The sequence below is a fragment of the Cucumis melo genome, chromosome 12 (genome assembly GCF_025177605.1).
Source record: "Cucumis melo cultivar AY chromosome 12, USDA_Cmelo_AY_1.0, whole genome shotgun sequence".
Taxonomy (NCBI): domain Eukaryota; kingdom Viridiplantae; phylum Streptophyta; class Magnoliopsida; order Cucurbitales; family Cucurbitaceae; genus Cucumis; species Cucumis melo.
In genome coordinates, this window is record NC_066868.1 from 4,263,485 (window position 1) to 4,282,326 (window position 18,842).

Here is an 18,842-nt window from a genome sequence, read left to right on the forward strand (position 1 = left end):
GAGAAATTGATAGTAAATAGAAGATGAAATGAGTTTAAGGAAAAGTGTTAATGGTTTTACTTAAATGCTTAATCTTTTAAAAGTAATTTACAATATTGAGTAAGTGTCAATTATAATAGATGGTTTGACACAATTCGATCGTATATTATTTAACTTTGCGGACTTGAAATAACAACTACCTCCCTCGACTTGAAATAGCAAAGCTGCTAGTGAATTTGGGTAGCATGCTAGATTTTGTCTATTATACATCATACTAAAATAATTTGTACTTTGGTATAATAATGGACGAACATTAATATAATTCATACTTTTTGTACTCTAAACCATGGGCATGGACACAATTCACAAATTGAAATCTATTTCCCTTTGAAAATAACAATAATAACAAATCGCATTAATTAGTGATACGTGACGGTAATCAACCAATCAGAAGCTTTTCCATTTCCAGCTCGACCGTTATTTTTTCAACCTAACTGACGACGTCGTTTTGAATCATTGACCTTTGCCCCCACTCTTATAAACCCTTCTAAACTCACCCACCAGATCTGATTCGGATCCGAAATTATTCTTCACAATGGCTACTCGAACTCTTCTTCTTCTTGCCATGGCTGCTCTTCTTCTCTTCTCCAACTCCGTTCTTTGTAAAGATGTTTCTCCTTCCAAAGATCCTCTCTCCAAGCCTACCGACGACGATGACGAAGATCTCAGCTTCCTCGAGGAGCCGGATGAGGCTCATGGTCATCACAATCTCCCTGATTTTGATAATTTTGAAGGTGGAGCCGAGGATGAAGATTTTGGAGATTTCTCCGATTTTGAAGACGCAGAAGGGGATGGAGACGAGTACAAGGCACCGGTGGTGGATGAAAAGGACGTTGTTGTCTTGAAGGAAGGTAACTTCAGCGATTTCATCAAGAATAATCGGTTTGTTATGGTGGAGTTTTATGCTCCATGGTGTGGTCATTGCCAAGCGTTGGCTCCTGAATACGCGGCTGCGGCTACTGAATTGAAGGCGGAGAATGTGGCTTTGGCGAAGGTTGATGCGACGGAGGAGAATGAATTGGCGCAGCAGTACGATGTTCAAGGATTTCCTACCGTTTATTTTTTCTCTGATGGAGTCCACAAGGCTTATCCTGGACAGAGGACAAAGTAAGTGCTCTGAATTGTTAAGATTTGTTTGGCGGTCATTGATGCTTCGGAAATGGAGCGAATGCTCGACTTCAGATTTGTTTTCTTTTTAACTTCGAGATCTAGATAGTCGAACTGTTTGCCACAACGTGTTGATAAATCAGCGTTATTTTACATTCTTGATTTGTGTGTGTTTGCTGTTCCCTGTTTAAACTCGTATTTAATATTTAAGCTAATTATCACGTCTTTACAGGGATGCTATAGTATCATGGATCAAGAAGAAGACCGGACCTGGTATTTACAACATAACTTCGGTTGAAGATGCTGAACGCATTCTGACTTCGGAATCTAAGGTTGCTGTTGGTTACCTGAACTCCTTGGTGGTGAGTTTGTTTACACATTTCTTTGTATGCTTGGACTTATGACCTTTGATTGAAAATGGAATTCACATTTCTTCAATCGACTTCATGAACTGTACTTATTGCTTTAGTGCTAGTGGGTCAATGGATAAATGTATAGGGATACTTATTATTTTCTTCATGATCTTGTGTTGCTATTGACAGGGCTCTGAGAGTGATGAGCTTGCTGCTGCTTCCAGACTGGAAGATGATGTCAACTTTTACCAAACGGTGGATCCTGAAGTCGCAAAGCTTTTCCACATTGAAGCTTCGGCGAAACGCCCTGCCTTGGTATTGCTTAAAAAGGAGGCTGAAAAACTGAGCCGCTTTGGTTAGATCATTGCTTCTGTTTTTGTTAATTACTTTGAGAGATTATATATTTTGGGTGGGTTGTAATTTAGTGAGTTTTGTTTCTGTTGCAGATGGCGAGTTTTCCAAGTCTGCAATTGTTGAATTTGTATTTGCCAATAAGCTTCCTTTAGTTACAACGTTTACCAAAGAAAGTGCACCATTGATTTTTGAAAGTTCAATTAAGAAACAGGTGTTGTAGATAAAATGGGCTTTAGCTATCACTTTGAGACAACTTTTGTTTGTAAAGTTGAGTTCGAGAATTTCTTTGTTCTTGACACTTTGTATTTTTCTGTGGCCAGTTAATTCTATTTGCAATTTCAAATGATACAGAGAGGCTCATTCCCATATTTGAAGAGGCAGCCAAGTCTTTTAAAGGAAAGGTACAGTTGTTGCTAAGTAAATTATTTCTTTCTTTCTTTTTTTTTTTTTTGAGAATTGAGAAGCTAACTTCAAATTCGAAAGTTTAGTCTCAGTGACTAGGAATATTTTGTTGTCCTTAGCTTGCAAATTCAGCAAACTGTCTTATTTTTCAGTAGATATTAACGAGGAATTGTGAGATGCATTGTTATACTATTTTGGAATCCAGGGTTGCTCTCTGTATTTCTTTCTAATTTTATGTGTTTCGATGCAGCTTATTTTCGTTTATGTGGAGATTGATAATGAGGAGGTTGGAAAGCCAGTATCAGAATATTTTGGCATTAATGGCAATGGTCCAGAGGTTATCTTTTTCATTACCTCTGATATATTCATTTTCAAATAAAACTTTCGTACGTTTGTTTAACTTTAGCAAGCTTGATATTGGGAAGTTTAAATTTGTATTATGCATTTGGATTATATGAAAAATAGGTTTATGTAATCTATGTTTGTTAAAATTTAGAATATACTCGGTAGTACATATTATATAATGTGTGAGCTGTCCTTTTCATGTATTTCCAAAGTGAAACTTGCCTACCTATAAACATCAATTTCCACCGAATGTGTTGTACTTAGAGTCAGTATGTTATAGAAATCAAATGAACATACGACAGTATGAAAATGATTTTACAAATAGGCTTTGAAATTGAAAACATAGAAAACATTTTCAATTTTCATGAATGTATGCATCCCAATTTTAGAAACAAGTTCTACTTCACCGGAAATATGGGTCAGCGAGAAATCTGTGCTTGATTAGGACGGTTGGTTGAATTTGGTTGTTAGTATATCTTGTGATGAAATTAAAATTTTTGCTTCTATGTAGGTTCTTGGATACACTGGAAATGAGGACAGCAAGAAATTCGTGCTTGATAAGGAAGTTACCTTGGAAAATATTAAGGTCCACTAATTAATCTTCCTTCCTATCCCTGTAAAGAGTATTCTTTTACTTCAACTTCTCAGCTAATTTCTCTTTTCTCATCCAATTCACTGGACAGGCTTTTGCAGAAAATTTTTTGGAAGACAAGCTAAAACCATTCTATAAGTCAGATCCCATTCCCGAGACTGTAAGTTGAACTATCGCACTTTTCATTCAATGAAAAGTCTTTGTTTTCTTTATTTTCTTTTTTAAAAAAAGTTGAACCGACTCACATTTCCTGTCAGTATAACTTTACTTTTCGTATTTGATTTCTAAAATGTTTCCCTCTCTATTCATGCAGAATGACGGTGACGTGAAAATAGTGGTTGGAGACAACTTTGATGAAATTGTTTTAGATGAATCGAAGGATGTTCTCCTTGAGGTATCGTGTAATCCAACAAGCATTTTATCTGTTCAGTTTCTCATGTTGTTCGTTATATACTGATTTATGTTTCATTTCTAGATTTATGCTCCTTGGTGTGGGCATTGCCAAGCACTGGAACCAACTTACAACAAGCTTGCGAAACATCTACGTGGCATCGATTCACTCGTCATTGCTAAGATGGACGGCACAACAAATGAACATCCCCGGGCGAAGGTATGGTGATTTCGTTGTCAACTTTCTGCATTTGTCAATATTGCTCTTACATATTTAGAAGGAATTTCCCTTGGTATATAGCTACTTTCCAAGTCACTATCAATGAGTGTTTTAGTTTTACTCAGGTCGCTTTGATAACAGATTGAATTTGTCTTTTGGTTTTTGAGATCTGTGTTTATTCTTAAACAGTACACCTTTACAATAGTTTTCATTTTTCCTAAAATAATACAAGTTCATAATCAATTTCCAAAAACTTTCTTTTTCCCCCAAATCTGGATTTTGAAACTACCCTTGAAAAATAGAAAACAAAAAGAAAAGGAACTGTGGTATTATAAGTTTAGTTTTAAAGAACCACATACCAAATTATACACACATATATATACATTGAATCGTTGCGAATAGAGCAATAGAGTCCAAAATATTTGAAGATATAGAGCAATGTAAATTTAGATTAAGTTGTTGCAACCGACGGTGACTATCACTACCATTGGTAGAAATCTATTGTTATATTTGCAACTTTTCTAAAATGTTTGCTATATACTTAATTATTATCTCTAAAAGTGGTAGCAAACAATTAGGTGATCTTTTGAACCTGTGATGATGTTAAACTCAAACTGATTAGAAAATTGCTGTTTGTTTTTCTTCTTGAAACAGTCGGATGGATTCCCAACAATTCTATTCTTCCCTGCTGGAAATAAGAGCTTTGATCCTGTAAGTAAACAAAAACATATTCATAATCTCTTTAATCCTTACTCTCTTGATTCTTCCATCTTGGCGTGGCTCTCCCCCAAGAAGTAATTGAATCGATTTCTGACTGCTTGGGTTGATTTTTAGATCACGGTCGATACTGATCGGACAGTTGTAGCATTTTACAAATTCCTAAAGAAAAATGCATCAATCCCTTTTAAGCTACAGAAGCCAGTTTCAAGTCCAAAAGCTGAAAGTTCTGAAGACAAATCTAGTGATGCAGAAGAGAGCACAAAGAGCACTGACTTAAAGGATGAATTGTGAAGACGTATTATAGTTTTGTAAGTTATATGCATCTCTTATTTCCCTCTTTTTATTGCTTTGCAGATAATGTAGACGATAAATACGAGAGACTAGAAATTAAAAGAAAACCTTTTTTTCCCTATTAGAGAAGTTTTGATAAAGAAACCACTCCTAATTTTCACTATTTTCCTAATAAGAAGACAGAAAGAAGAGACGAGTCCTTTGGTTTTTTAGTGTATGCCCAAGGAGAAAAGGATAGCGTGAACTAATAACATAAATACAATTATTTGTTTCTGATTTTAGTTTTGATGGACAGCTTTTTAATGGACTTGCCATTTGACCATTGACAATTTTCTTATTAGAGGTGCAAAAAGTTAGTTTATATATATATATATATATATTTTGATAAAATAGGTGCAAATGCTCACACTTATGATTTAATAACTTACTCGTTTGTTTAGTTAGATCCACAAGTGTGCTTATCGTTATAGAAAATTGAACAATTATTCAGCTCTATTTTTAAAATTCTGCATGTTTTCTCTTGTCGTTTCTTTTAAATAATTCTCCATTCGATTTCTGTGCTAAAATGTAAAAAAAAAAAAAAAAAGTTTTGGAATTCTTTTTTCTTTTTATATTTGATTTGATTTAGAAAAGTCTTATAAAAAAGTAAACAACAATATAAATAATTTAGTTAACAAAATCTTAGCTCATCTAGTAAGAAATTTTAGGTTAAAATCTTTTGCCGATTTGTACTTGAAAAACCATACAAATAATTTCATAATGCAAATATGAGTTTAGTTAATTGCCCCACCTCAAGTTGTACTTAAAAATGATCTTTTAAAAAGAATCATAATTATAAAAAAACGAAAGAAAAAGGTGCAAACTATCAAATAGGTTCAAATTAAAAGAAATAAAGAGCTAATAGAAGATCGAATGATTATAACTAAGTCTACACTTATTATATATACTCAACACTAGTTTTTCTTTTTTAAAAAAATTAAACAAAATTCCAAATAAGATCCCGAAATTAAGGATGAGCTGTAATGACTCAACTTATTGTACAAAGCTGCGATTATTACTTTTTAAAGGAAAATAGAACTTCTTAAATCAAATGGGAAATAAAATAAATGTTCATAATCAAAGTAGAAATAAATCTAAAATAAAATTCTAGTTTGGACCCTATCTAGTTTTAAAGGAGTAAAACTAAAAATGCATAAATACTGAAATCAAATTTGATAACTTAAGGCAGATTTTCTATGCTCTTACCTCTACCTATGCTTGAAAAATATTAAAGAGTGAGTATACTTAGTAAGAGACCTACTAATAGTCACGCTAGATGTCTACTTTGCACCCCTAAATTGTTATGTTTTCAAACACGTGAATTTTTGATCCCGTAGGAACATCTTTACACCCATAAACTGACATGTTCTTGAATACACGCAATCTATGATCCTGTAGGAACATCTCTGGTCTTTGGGTTCAATTTGTGATCCCGTAGGAACATCTTTACACCCCTAAACTGACACATTCCTGAACACACGCAATCTATGATCTCGTAGGAACATCTCTGGTCTTCGGTGAACCTAAAGAAACACCTAGGACAAAACTGATCTTTAGTGAACTTGAAAGAAACACTAAGACAATCGGGCTGTGAGTGATCCCGTTGAACCACTCATATACATATAATCTCATACTGGACTGGTGATCCCGTCGGACTACACTGTCATAAAAGGTGGTGATCCCGAGGGACACCCATGTGGGTACAACTCTAATAGATAAAGATAACAATACACCCTATCTATACTATGTAGCATGATATGAATATTAATATAACATCATAAGCATGACATGAATATTAATCATAACATTCTAAATCATGGATTAATATTTCATGCATTAACATCACATCATCAATTATCGTCATCAACATAACTTAGTCATAATTGTCAGTCATCATAGACATAAACTCATTATGCATCTTAGTTACATCAATGCATAATGGAAAATTACATGTAAGCTCTTACTTCAGTTCGAAGGTCTAGGAGAATCTCTTACCTGAAAATTAACTTAACCAAGTTCTAACAAGGGGCTCTTGCAAATTTGGCAATTATAGTATCATAAATTAGGCTCACAACACATTATTTTTACATTTGCAAAAATAGCAAAATTGAAGTCCAGCCCACATTTTAAAAATACGAAATTACGAAGCTACCCTTCAGTCATTTCACATATTTTTCTTCCCTTCATGCTTTAACTTTTCATCTGATATCAATATATACGGTTGATACACCAATATATATTGTTTATACACCTGATTTGTTTCACTAATTACTACTCATACATTTTTTTTACTCTCTAATACTTCATTGATACATATTATTAGTTGGAAACACTTGATATATTATTGATACACTTGCTCAACTGTTGATACACTCAATCAATTAAATACACTTGATACACTAAGCATGATACACTAAGCATGATACACTTTATATATTGTTGATACACTTGTTATGGTTTGTTGATACACTTGATAGATTTAATACACTCAATCACCTTTGCTAAACTTCATTGATACATATTATTAGTTTGAAACACTTGATATGTTGTTGATACACTTGCTAAACTATCGATACACTCAATCAATTAAATACACTTGATGCACTAAGCATGATACACTTTATATATTGTTGATACAGTTATGGTATGTTTACAATCTTAAGAATATATTGAACATCATTACTGCCTATAAGCAACAAATCAAAACTAGAAGTTCAATACATGACTCAATCTAAATTTCAGTTCAAATCAAATTCACAGAAGATCAATCAAATGATGATATCACTCCATCAACCAAACACAATTTGTTTTGTAATCCATGGAGCAATGTTGCTCATCCCATTGACCACTCTGAAAAACAATTATTGCAAGCTCAACCGTAATTACAATTAAGTGCAACAATTTTGGAAAAATAAAAAACACGTAATAAGTGTATTAGTCAATTCATTCATATAATATCAGTACATCATACCACTAATATAAAAAACTGATACAAATTAAAAAAAAAACGTAACTAAATAAAACCTAACGATCTGCAAAGCCCATTTCGGTAAAAGATATGAGGAACAAATAAAAGAACAAATAAAAGAGATGAAGAAGAACAAATTATAGCCTTAATTTCAATAAATAATAAATATGAGTGCTTCACAGAAAGAAGAAGGAAAAGATAATGATCAAACTCTCTTATCAATTTCGGACACCAAAATACGTACATAAGTATAAGAAAGAATATTAGGGCATTAAAAAAGGGAAATAAATACATGCATAATTCTCGCTTTTCCTGAAGAAAAAATGAGGAGAATAGGAGAAGAAGATGAGGAGAAGACGATAAAAAAAGAAATAAACGAAGAGGGAGAAATCTAAAAGAACGAAACAGAAGAGAGAAGAGAAGGACGGTGGAGAAGAGGGAGAAGAAGACGAGGAGAGGAGGAGTAGGCGAAGAGGAGAAGTGAAGAAGAACGGTGGAGAAGAGGAGAAGAAAACGAAAAATGAAGGAGAATGATAAAAGAAAGAAACTGAAGAGGAAGAGAAAAAAGTGGAGATTAAAAAAGAAGGGCAATTTTGGAATAGTGCAAAATTAAAACAAAAAATATCAACCAAAATTAAAAAGTTACTATATTTGCAAAATTGAAAAGGTTAGTGTTAATATTGCTAAATTAGATTATTGTGTCACCCAATACAATTTTCCTTCTAACAACAATAACTAAGCTTTCCCAAACAATGAAGTCCTAAATAGTAAGGGAAAATACTAAATTCAATAATTTAATTAACAGTTGATTAAGGATCCAAAAATACAGTTGATTCAACTTACCCAAAGTTAAGGTCGGATCCAATTCAACCTTAATTTAAGAAAAATCTATAGCACCAACTCCCAATTGAAACCTAACCGAAATAATCCAAAATTAAATTATTTAGGGTCCAAAATTAATTTTTGTTGGGCATTAACCAAAACCCAATCAAACTTACCGAAACTTACCGAAACTTACAAAAATTAGGTGACAAAAGGCTAAAAATAAGCTTGGCGGCTCAAAATGGCTTGGCTAGAGGGGGAACTAACTAGGTGGCTTGGCTTGGAAGACAGGGATCGGCTTGGGTGCGGCTCAAGCTGAGGCTGGAAGCGACTTGCGCGGGTTGGAGTTCGTGCGCGGCTCGGCGACTACGCTCACGACTAGGCTCGGATGCTGCAAGCCTCGATGATGACTTGGGTGGACGACGGATCGACGATGGATAACGGCTCGTCGGCAGCAATCTACACGGTAGAACGGAGTGGAGAATGGGTAGCACAGCCGGCGACGCTCGTGGTGGTTTCCGAACGATGGAGCAACGACTGGACGAACGACTCATCGATGCTTGCGACGGTGAGATGGAGACGGATGGCTAACGCGACTTAGAACGAACGACTTGTACGGATTGGGTAGATGGCTTGCGGCGGTCGATGACAGAAAATGATGACTGACGAAGAAACGGAAAAAGCGAAAATGGACGGCGCGGCGGCGACTAGGGTGAACTTAGAGTTTCTTAGAAGGGGAAGACGAATAGTTTCCACGCACATCCCGAGGCCCTATTTAAAGAAAATTAATAATAATAATATAAAATTATTATTATTTTATTTTCTTTTTCAAATAAAATCTCATACTCTCTTTTTATTTAAAACACATCAAATCCCTCTTTTAACTCAAATATTCTCTCTCCTCAATCACATCACTTTTATCTTTCAAAAATAATATATATCCTTAAAATAATTATATTATATTTTAACTTCAAATTCAATTAATTATATAATTATACGTAATTAATCCAAATTTCCTCAATGATTACAAATCATTTGAAACAAACAAATTCAATCACAAATTCCAAATTTCAATTAATTAGATATTTTTCCAAAATATCTAATAAATTTTAATTTCTACAAATAAAAGATTTCAACAATTAAATCAAATAACACAAAAAATAATTTCAATAATTATCAAAGTTAAACTTAAATAATGAAGATTATCTTAATTTGATGCGCTACATAATCATTATAGACAGAAACATCGGATCGTAGTCAGTTGGTTAGAAATGAAAAAGATCGGCCTCCGTTTAAGAAAAATTGGAAAAATTTAGAAATGTTAGTCTCTAGTCTTTTTTTTTAATCAATAATTTACGAAGAATATCATTTTTCACCATCATCTTTTTTCTCGTATTATTCTGATATAAATTTTTCAAAGAAATAAACATATTAAAAAAAATGTATCCATTTTGCTTAGCATTGAAGAGTTTGTAGTGACCAAAATGATATTTTCCCAACCACAATCAGTTGGTCTTTTCCCAATCGCCGGCTTGTTCGGTTACAATCCCAACATTCTATTTCTATTGCTTCAAATTTTCTTCAATCTCTATTTCTCTAATAATATTCTTTCAAATAAATAATTAATTAAATAATAAAAAAAGGTATAAAATAAAAGACAATTCAATTCTCAAACGTAAGTTCAAGTTGAGTTTTTCATTTTGTTACGAGTTTAGTGAATTCATGTAGGTATGTTTTATAGAATTATTAACAATTTTTTTTTCTTTTAAACATATTGGATCGTGAATTGAACTTTTTAGGTTCTAAGAAGCTGTATACGGGTCAAAACAAAAAAAAAATATACAAAATAAGGGAGATATGAAGTTATACACCTAAACTTTGATAATTGTATCGATTTAAACCATAAAACTAATTAACAATTGTATCAATTTAAACATTTTCGTTATACTTTGTTTGAATAAACATTATTATAGACTTATAATTTTATGAACCAAGTCCCTTAACTTTCTTAAGAGAATCAATTTAAACTCTCAATTTATTCTAAAATTGGTTATCCATCAATTTTAATAGTTTATTTTGTTATTTCAATAATCGAAAAGTACACAATTAAGAATTGAATACATCAACAATTTTCAAATATAATCCTACTAAAGATTCTAAACCAATTTACTTGTAACCATTTGGAGTTTAGTTGAAACAAAAAAGTCCCACATGATTTTGAAAAATACACAAATTATCAATTAAAGCTTAAAAGTGTGTTTGTAACTTTGCAGTGTCTCTAGTCAAGTATTGTGGCAAGTGATTTCTCACCAAACTCTTCGAAAGCATTTTTTTCCCTTTTCTTTTAATAAATTGAAGTGTCAAGTGATTGAATCTCAAACATGGACGTTATAAAACAATTACAAGTCAATTGAAAAACTGTTCCTATTTTCTTTTTCTTTCTTCGAAAGACATATACATTACTCTTAAACACAATGATTTTGAGAACATAGTATTAATTTTTAGCCATACAAATTGCTCACTGAAATCCCTCCAAATAAAACTTTAATAAAAAAAAGCATTTGCACTTTTCTAGAATTTTCAAAAACATTATTTTCTACCCTCTATATCCCCATGAAAACAAAATTGGAAATTGATTTTTAATTAGTTAAAATAAATATCCTATTAACCATTTCAAAATTGATATGTTATAAGAAGTTGGTAAGTCACATATTCATATTTTAAAGCTACCACCAATGCTATTTTAAAATCTCAAAATTTATTGCAATATTAACTATTTTCTACCATTTTTATGATTTTACATATTAATAATTTTTTCTTTTTTTTTCCAACTAAATTGGTTTATCATAACCAAAAATAAAATAATTTACACCCAACAAATTATTATAATCCAACTATAATATTGTAAACTATATATAACCAACTTCTTGCTCCAAACATTCCGTTACATAGTTTGCAAAAATTTTGTGTACTATCCTTGGGTTAATTTATCTACGAGAGATTTGAACTACAAATCTTTTGATTCTCAACACATACGAGTGTTGGTATAATAAAAATTCATTTGTGACAAACGAACACTCATATGAGAGAGTTTGAGACTAATGGAAACATGAGAAGATAGAACTATAAATTAACGGAAATTTATGAATTAATAACTAAAATTTTATAATTATAAACTAATTATATGACCAGTTAGATAATCATTTTTTCCCAAGAAAACAAAAGAATAAAAGGAATGAGCTTCTCTATCATTGGCCCCTAAATCATGGTGGATGGGCTTCTAGCCAAATTCATTCTCAATGCATTATTTTGCATGAATAGCAATAGCATATACAACTATATTAGTAATTCTCGATATGTGAATTTTTTTCAAAGAAAACTTTGTTTATGCTTTTTAGATAAAGCAACGAGAGCATTTTTAAGTTTATTTTCGTAGTGGTCACCGACGGATTTAGCATAGGTCTAAAGAGGCTCGAGCCCACTCAATTTTATTGTCTTTATATAATATATAAAGAAAACTATTTTATTATTAATATTTATCATTAACTTAGTAGTTATTTTAACTATTTTAGGTCATAATTTAAAATGAAAAAGCGGGTTTGAAAGGTATTTTAGTTTAGAAATGATTATAAAAATAGGTTATAATTTAAAATGAAAAAGCTACGTACAATGAGTAGAAATAATCATTACTCATTGTACAACAATTGAGATGGTATGTATGCAAAGAGATTTGCGTTCAATATAATCGAGCATAGATATTCTTAAAACTTGGTAGTTAACATGTAGGTCATTCTAAATACAATTTTTGTAACATAAACACCCACTAGACACTAAGTTGATGAGTTTGGATTATTAAAGAGAATTGGATCATTTTATATTCTCAAATATGAAAAGATATTCATCTTGAACTAAGGTCTTATTTGCTTCAAACAAATTATAATAACATCCTGCAAAGATGACTTATAGTAAGTAAATTATGCTTGAAATTTATCAAATTAAACTAATACCATCACGAATGACGTATTATATTGTAATTTTGAGTTAGAAGCAACTTCTACTTTTGATACAATTTGTAACGTTGTAAAGAATGGTATTAAAATAAGTTTCTAAACCCTAAGGTATCAAATAAATGATTTCAAATTAAAGTTGACTCTCCTCATATAGGAAGACAACTAAGTAATTTCCCATCATCAACATTTGGGATCTATTCAACCTTATAATATATATATAAAAAAAATCAAATTAGTTTATTTATTTCAAGGAAGAAATAAAAAATAAAAACTAAAAAAATAAAAGTAATTTGTGTTGACTTGTAGTAAAATAAAACATATCATTGCTTTTATATATAAAAGCCCAAAGGCAAAGAACTTCACCATCTTCCTCTTAACTTTAAATTCACTTTTCTCTTTAAAATTCCAAAATCCCAACGCCGCCTCTCCCGGTGTCTCCTCCGTATCCCTCGTTTGTCCTCCGTCACCTCCGCCGCTTCCTCTTTCACTTTACCTACGTGTCTCAATCTCAGTCCTCTGTCCATTTTCCGTGCTCGTGAATCTAGGCTCATCGCTTTTTCTCTTATCCCGAGGCCAAAATTCCAGATCTGCTTCCTCCACTCCAATCCACTCTCTTCTAAATTCTCGCTTTCCTTTCAATTCCTTAGATCCTTTTCTTCGTTCATCTTGATTTTGTAGAAGATTTTTTAAAAGTTATGGCCAAGGTAGCATCATTTTGCTGTGCTGTTCTTTCGGTTCTGCTTTTAATGCAAGTCTCTGTTTCCGCGGATTCTCCGGCGGAATCTCCCGCTCCGCCGCCGCAAACTGGTGTTGATTCCCCTCCGCCGCGTGCTCCTTCTAGCATATCCAGCCCACCAGACGCATCGCCTCGGAATGCACCGGTGAGTTCTCCTCCATCGCCTCCACCATCAGATCTTGCTCCCGATTCATCTCCGACTTCACCGCCTCCTCCTCCTTCCTCTTCTCCGGCTCCATCTCCACCTCCATCCGAAGCTAGCGACGTTAGCCGGAACAATGTGATTAGCGAAAATGAATCAGATGAAGAATCAAAAGACGGAATGAGTGGAGCTAAGAAATTCGGAATCGCAATCGGAGTAATCGCAGCGGTTGCTTTGATTGGATTTGGAGGGATGGTGTACAAGAAGCGGCAAGACAATATTCGCCGATCTCACTATGGATATACAGCGAGGAGAGAGATCCTGTGAAGATCGCCATAGCTACGGTACCTTATGATTTCTTAATGGAATTGATTTTTGTTTTGATATACACATTTTTTAGTGATTCAACTCTGTATTAAATATTCTTTTTGTTCGATTACGATTCCATTATTCGTCACTTATGCATCTGTTAGAGATTTTACTATTCTATTTCAATGTTTCCGAATTCAGATTTTCATATTCTGCCTCCTTGTTTTGTTTCATATTTTTGATCTTCACTATATTCCGTCGTGTTCTTGAGGATTTGTTTCATGTTTGGTTGGTGAGAAAATTGTTGAGAGTTCATCAGATTTTCCTCCATATTTATTTAAATCCTTCGGTTATTTCCTCTAATCACAAACATATTTTGTGCCATTGTTCATCTTTAATCTCTTACCATTTATAAGATTGATTTAGTTTGCTTACTCAAAAATGAATTAAACTGAATCTGTTTCTATTTCTTCTATTCTTCTCTTTTCGTAAAGTTATATTTTAATATTTTCAAAGTATTGTTTCAGTATTTTTCTTTTCGTTTCTTTTCTAAAATATGTCTATTTTAATTTTACACCAAAAATTCCTAAATAACAGAATGATTTACAAAATATAACAAAACTTTACGATAAATCGTTACTATGTCCATAAAATTTTGTCGTTTCAAGTAATTTCTCAAATATCTTTTCAATCCGTAGTTTTTAAAAGTTTCAAATTAATAAATAAAAATTTTTGTTTTATATTTTATCAAAATTTCGATAAAAATATTGATTTAGTTTTTTTAGAAAAAAAATTATTTAGTAAATAAATATTTTATTAATTTTTAATTATTAAATATATCTGTTTATTTATATTGGTAAAATTTTGATGCTTACCTTTTATTTGTATGTTTAGTGTATTTTTCTAATATATAATGAAATATCGATTACCACTTATATCAAATCAATGAAAATTTGAAAATATATGTCGATGAAAATTTAAAATTACATTGATAATTTTTATAATTTTATACTAAAAAATAATGTATTCTCTAAAATTAATTTTCTATTTCAAAAGATCATTCCAACCAATAAAAAAATCACCTCAATAAAATTTTAAATCTATTCTTACTTATCCGAAAGACCTAATAAGTATATTTTAAAATTTCAAAAATCAAATACATTTCAGAATCAAACTTACTTATTTTCCAAAATTAAGAGAACAAAGAAAAAGAAAAAGAAAAAGAAAAAGGGTGCTTAAAAAACTCACATATTTTACTTCTCTTTTGCTATGAGTTTTCTTTTTTATATATATAATATTTTCAAAGAATGAGGAATCTCTTTATTTTGAAAGACATATATTTTGGTTTAATTGAGATAGATATTGATATATTTTGGTCAAAACTAAAGTTTTATTTATTGAACTAAAAGAAAACATTTATTATTGTTGTTAGTTCGTTAGTTAGTTATGTTTCAAAATTTCAAATGATGGAAATTAATTGTATGGCTAAAAGGATAAATAAATGATGAAAATGAAATAAATGTGTCTTTCAAAGTGATGTGACTTTGGATAACTCTCTATTCATTCCAATGTTTGGAATTGTCTTAAATACTATGTTTCTTTTTTAACACTAAAAAATAAATGATAAAAATCAACTTTCATTGTCTTAGATTTTTTTTGTTTTGAAGTGCAAAATGAATGATCATGAATGAATAGTCATTTTCAAATGTAGAAAAAAAAAAATTAAAACTATATACAAACATAGTGAAATCAATCAAATTTTCTGGAGTTCGTTTATGTTTTTTTTTGTCATTTGTAAAAATCTTTTCAATTTCTTTTTCCTATTCATAAAAATTTCTCTTATACAAATATCTATATAAACATATAAGCAATAGAAGAAAAAGAACTTGAAATATTTGCCGACCCTTTTGATAATAGAATTTAATTCTTTTAAAGTTATTTTCATATATAGCAAAATGAATCAAAATATAACAAAATATCACAAAAAGAAAAAAAAAAACCAAAATGTACCGAATTTGATAGATTTAACTATATTTTGTAAATAGTTTCAATTTTTTTTCTATATTTGAAGAAGTCAGGTTTTTATTGAAGTTTAAATTTAAAAATGGATGAAATCAGAGTAATTAAAGTTCGAAATAAACTTATTAAGTCCTCCCAATGCGTAACTAAGTTAGGAAAAGATTATATAAATGTTTTCGTTGCGTAAGGACTTTTATTTAGAGATGTGCATAGGGAGAGGTGGGGTCAGGGATGCCACTCCCCGTCTTTGTTCCTATCTTAGGGCCCCTATCCCATTCTCCTTCCCTACAATTTTTTTGTCGAGAAAGGAGCAAGGATTGGGTTTCCCACGAAGAAATATTCTCCACTTTTGTTTTTTTTAAAAGTTTAATCTCATATATCTTTTCTAATCTATATTTACTTGAATATACATTTTCAATGTTATTTTCTTTTCGATAGAATATTATATATCAACTTTCTTATTTAAAACAATTAAAATGTCACTCATTGTTTATAAAATAAAACTTCAACTATTAGAAGATCCATTTAGAAATCAATACATAAAATTCAAACATCCATACAAAAAAAAAAAAAAAAAAAAATCAAAGTTCAATCCATAAATGTGAGACCATGATCATGTCCTAAAACTACATGTTAAGACCGCACGCGACAAGAATTCACTGTGTTAAGACTGTACTCGATGAGATTTGGCGATTGGAAGTGTTGCGATGACAATTGAGTAAGGCGTTTTACCTATGCGATAAGAAAGAGCTATGTGTTGAGATGAAAGACGATGTGAGCTTCCTTCATCGTGAAGTAGCTGACGTCATAACGTTGGCATTCTGATTTGACCTTGCCGTCCACTTCGTTTAGGATAAGGAGGTGGTAGAAGCCATGTGGCGTTACAATGTTGGATGAACCTCATCGCAGGGCAGAGTAATCGTTTTAGAATGGAAAACTTCATTGGAAAGCCTATAAATAAGAGAAGTCTGACAAGCTTAAGAGTTTATTTTTTTACCTTGTATTTACTTAAGAGAGTTGAAGGAATTTGCAAAGAATTTCGGACGCTACGACGAGTTTCAAATTCGACAAGGATTTTGGCTAAGAGCTCAAACAAGAAGATTAACCGATAGTGAGTGGTTCTCCTTAAAATGTTTGTGAAATAAACGAATTTCCACAGAGTTTAAATCCTCGTATATTTCACTTTTGAATTCTTGAAACTATTGGTTTCTATTATGTTTCTCAAATTCTTAAAATCTATTTGGCTTGTAAATGGATCAAATTTGAAAATGAATTTGGATTGTAGTTGTGAAATGATTTTTGTAGACGAGATACCTTACACTTGCTTTTTGATCTTGCTTGCTGTGTGATCTGGAATAGGATGCTTCATACTTGTTTTGTTATCTAGTATGAGATGCTTTATACTTGCTTTGTGATCTGGTATAAGATGCCCTATGATTGCTTTATGATCTGACATTGGAAGACACATTATGCATGATGGAATTGATGGTAATTTACTGTATGTGTTGAGATTACTCCGCACAACCCAACTCGACGATGAGAGTGTGTTGATACTTAAGCGAAAGAGAGTACAAAAGATAAATTTTGTTATGCGAGATGATCTTGCGTTATGCTATATAAAACATGTTAAGCGGAAATACTTTCTTATGTTATGTGATTGATAATTAAATAATTTTGAGAGGAAATGGTTTCTATGAGATTTATAAATACTTGTTAATGAAATTTGGATGTGTAAATCGCCCAACGCAGTGAAATGATCTTCTGATTCGAACTCATATTTTTATTGAAACACATACTTGTTTATATCGCTTGGTATTGTGAAAAACTCCCACTCACTAAACTCATTTGTCTAATCTTTAAATGTTTTGTTTTACTCCCCCATCCCCCAGGTACTGAAGGACATTCAACGTCTATCTTAATTGCCTGTCGTGCCATAATCGTGTTGCATCATCTTGTTAGTAATCACAGTCCGCTCACATAGCATGTGGAGATAGGCAAGAAGAGCAAATGTTTATTTAAAACAAATTATATATATTTTTTCTTTTGTGGAAACCTTCTTGTACTTATCCAAAATGTAATCTTGTTAAGTATCAATAAAGTGCCTGTTATCTCAAAATAAGTTCTTATTACGCGTTTATAATGCTTATTGTTGTGTAATTCTGCTTACTAGGTCTTCAGCGTATTATCTTGTGAAGAGATAAACGTTGAGTGTCTAGGCGATCACCCCTCCACATGGATGGGGAGTGTCAATAACTATTCTAACAAAGCCTTTAATTACATCATATTTTTTAAGACACAACAACATATTTTTTAAGAAAAGTTTGCAAATCACAAGTCAAGACACAACATATACTTTTTAAGAAAATTTCACAACATAGCCAAAGTCAAGTTAAGCCATCGACGATTTCATTCAACTTTGTAGGAAATGATTCCGAAAAAAGATATTGTAAAAATTAGTATAAATAAATATTTAAATAATAATAATATGCAAACTTACAACTTACATCATCGTCTAAATTTCGATCATGAAGAACATTTTTCAACACTTTAGCATCAATAAGAGTATGCTTATCTATGTGAGCCATGTGCACAAAAAATTAGATCTCAATATGTAATCAGTAAAAGTTTGTTAAATAATTTGAACGATAGTATTAACTCATACTTTCAGCCCATGGTCAATCTTGAGTACACATCAAAGCTTCCAATAAGTTTTCATGTATATGAGAACGATGTGGACCTACATGTCAACCACCAATACTAAATGTAGATTCAGAAGCAACAGTATTGCTATAACATTTTTTGCAATTTCATACAAAACACGATACTTGACTCTATTCAATTTCCACCATTGCAAAATGTCAAAGTCTTCCGCTCGTGGTAAAAGAGACTCATCCAAATAACGATTAAGCTCTGATTTGACATTGTTAACATCATTCTCCACACTATTAACAAATTCTTCAAACTTGAGGTGGGGCGATCTTTCC

At 31.7% G+C, this 18,842-nt stretch overlaps 2 protein-coding genes across 2 annotated transcripts; both read left to right on the forward strand.

Annotated features, from left to right (window-relative positions):
* The first annotated feature begins 536 nt into the window (after positions 1-536).
* LOC103502945 (protein disulfide isomerase-like 1-4) lies at positions 537-4,934 on the forward strand. Its single transcript, XM_051080583.1, has 12 exons — positions 537-1,146; positions 1,379-1,508; positions 1,689-1,854; positions 1,946-2,064; positions 2,174-2,254; positions 2,506-2,592; positions 3,112-3,186; positions 3,284-3,352; positions 3,506-3,586; positions 3,668-3,802; positions 4,457-4,513; positions 4,637-4,934. The coding sequence occupies exons 1-12, from the start codon at positions 575-577 to the stop codon at positions 4,811-4,813; spliced, it is 1,749 nt and encodes a 582-aa protein (XP_050936540.1). The 5' UTR covers positions 537-574; the 3' UTR covers positions 4,814-4,934.
* Positions 4,935-13,014: 8,080 nt separating this feature from the next.
* On the forward strand, positions 13,015-17,974 carry LOC103502943 (classical arabinogalactan protein 9). The gene is made up of 2 exons (XM_008467069.3): positions 13,015-13,874; positions 17,748-17,974. The coding sequence occupies exon 1, from the start codon at positions 13,348-13,350 to the stop codon at positions 13,855-13,857; it is 510 nt and encodes a 169-aa protein (XP_008465291.1). The 5' UTR covers positions 13,015-13,347; the 3' UTR covers positions 13,858-13,874; positions 17,748-17,974.
* Positions 17,975-18,842: the final 868 nt, after the last annotated feature.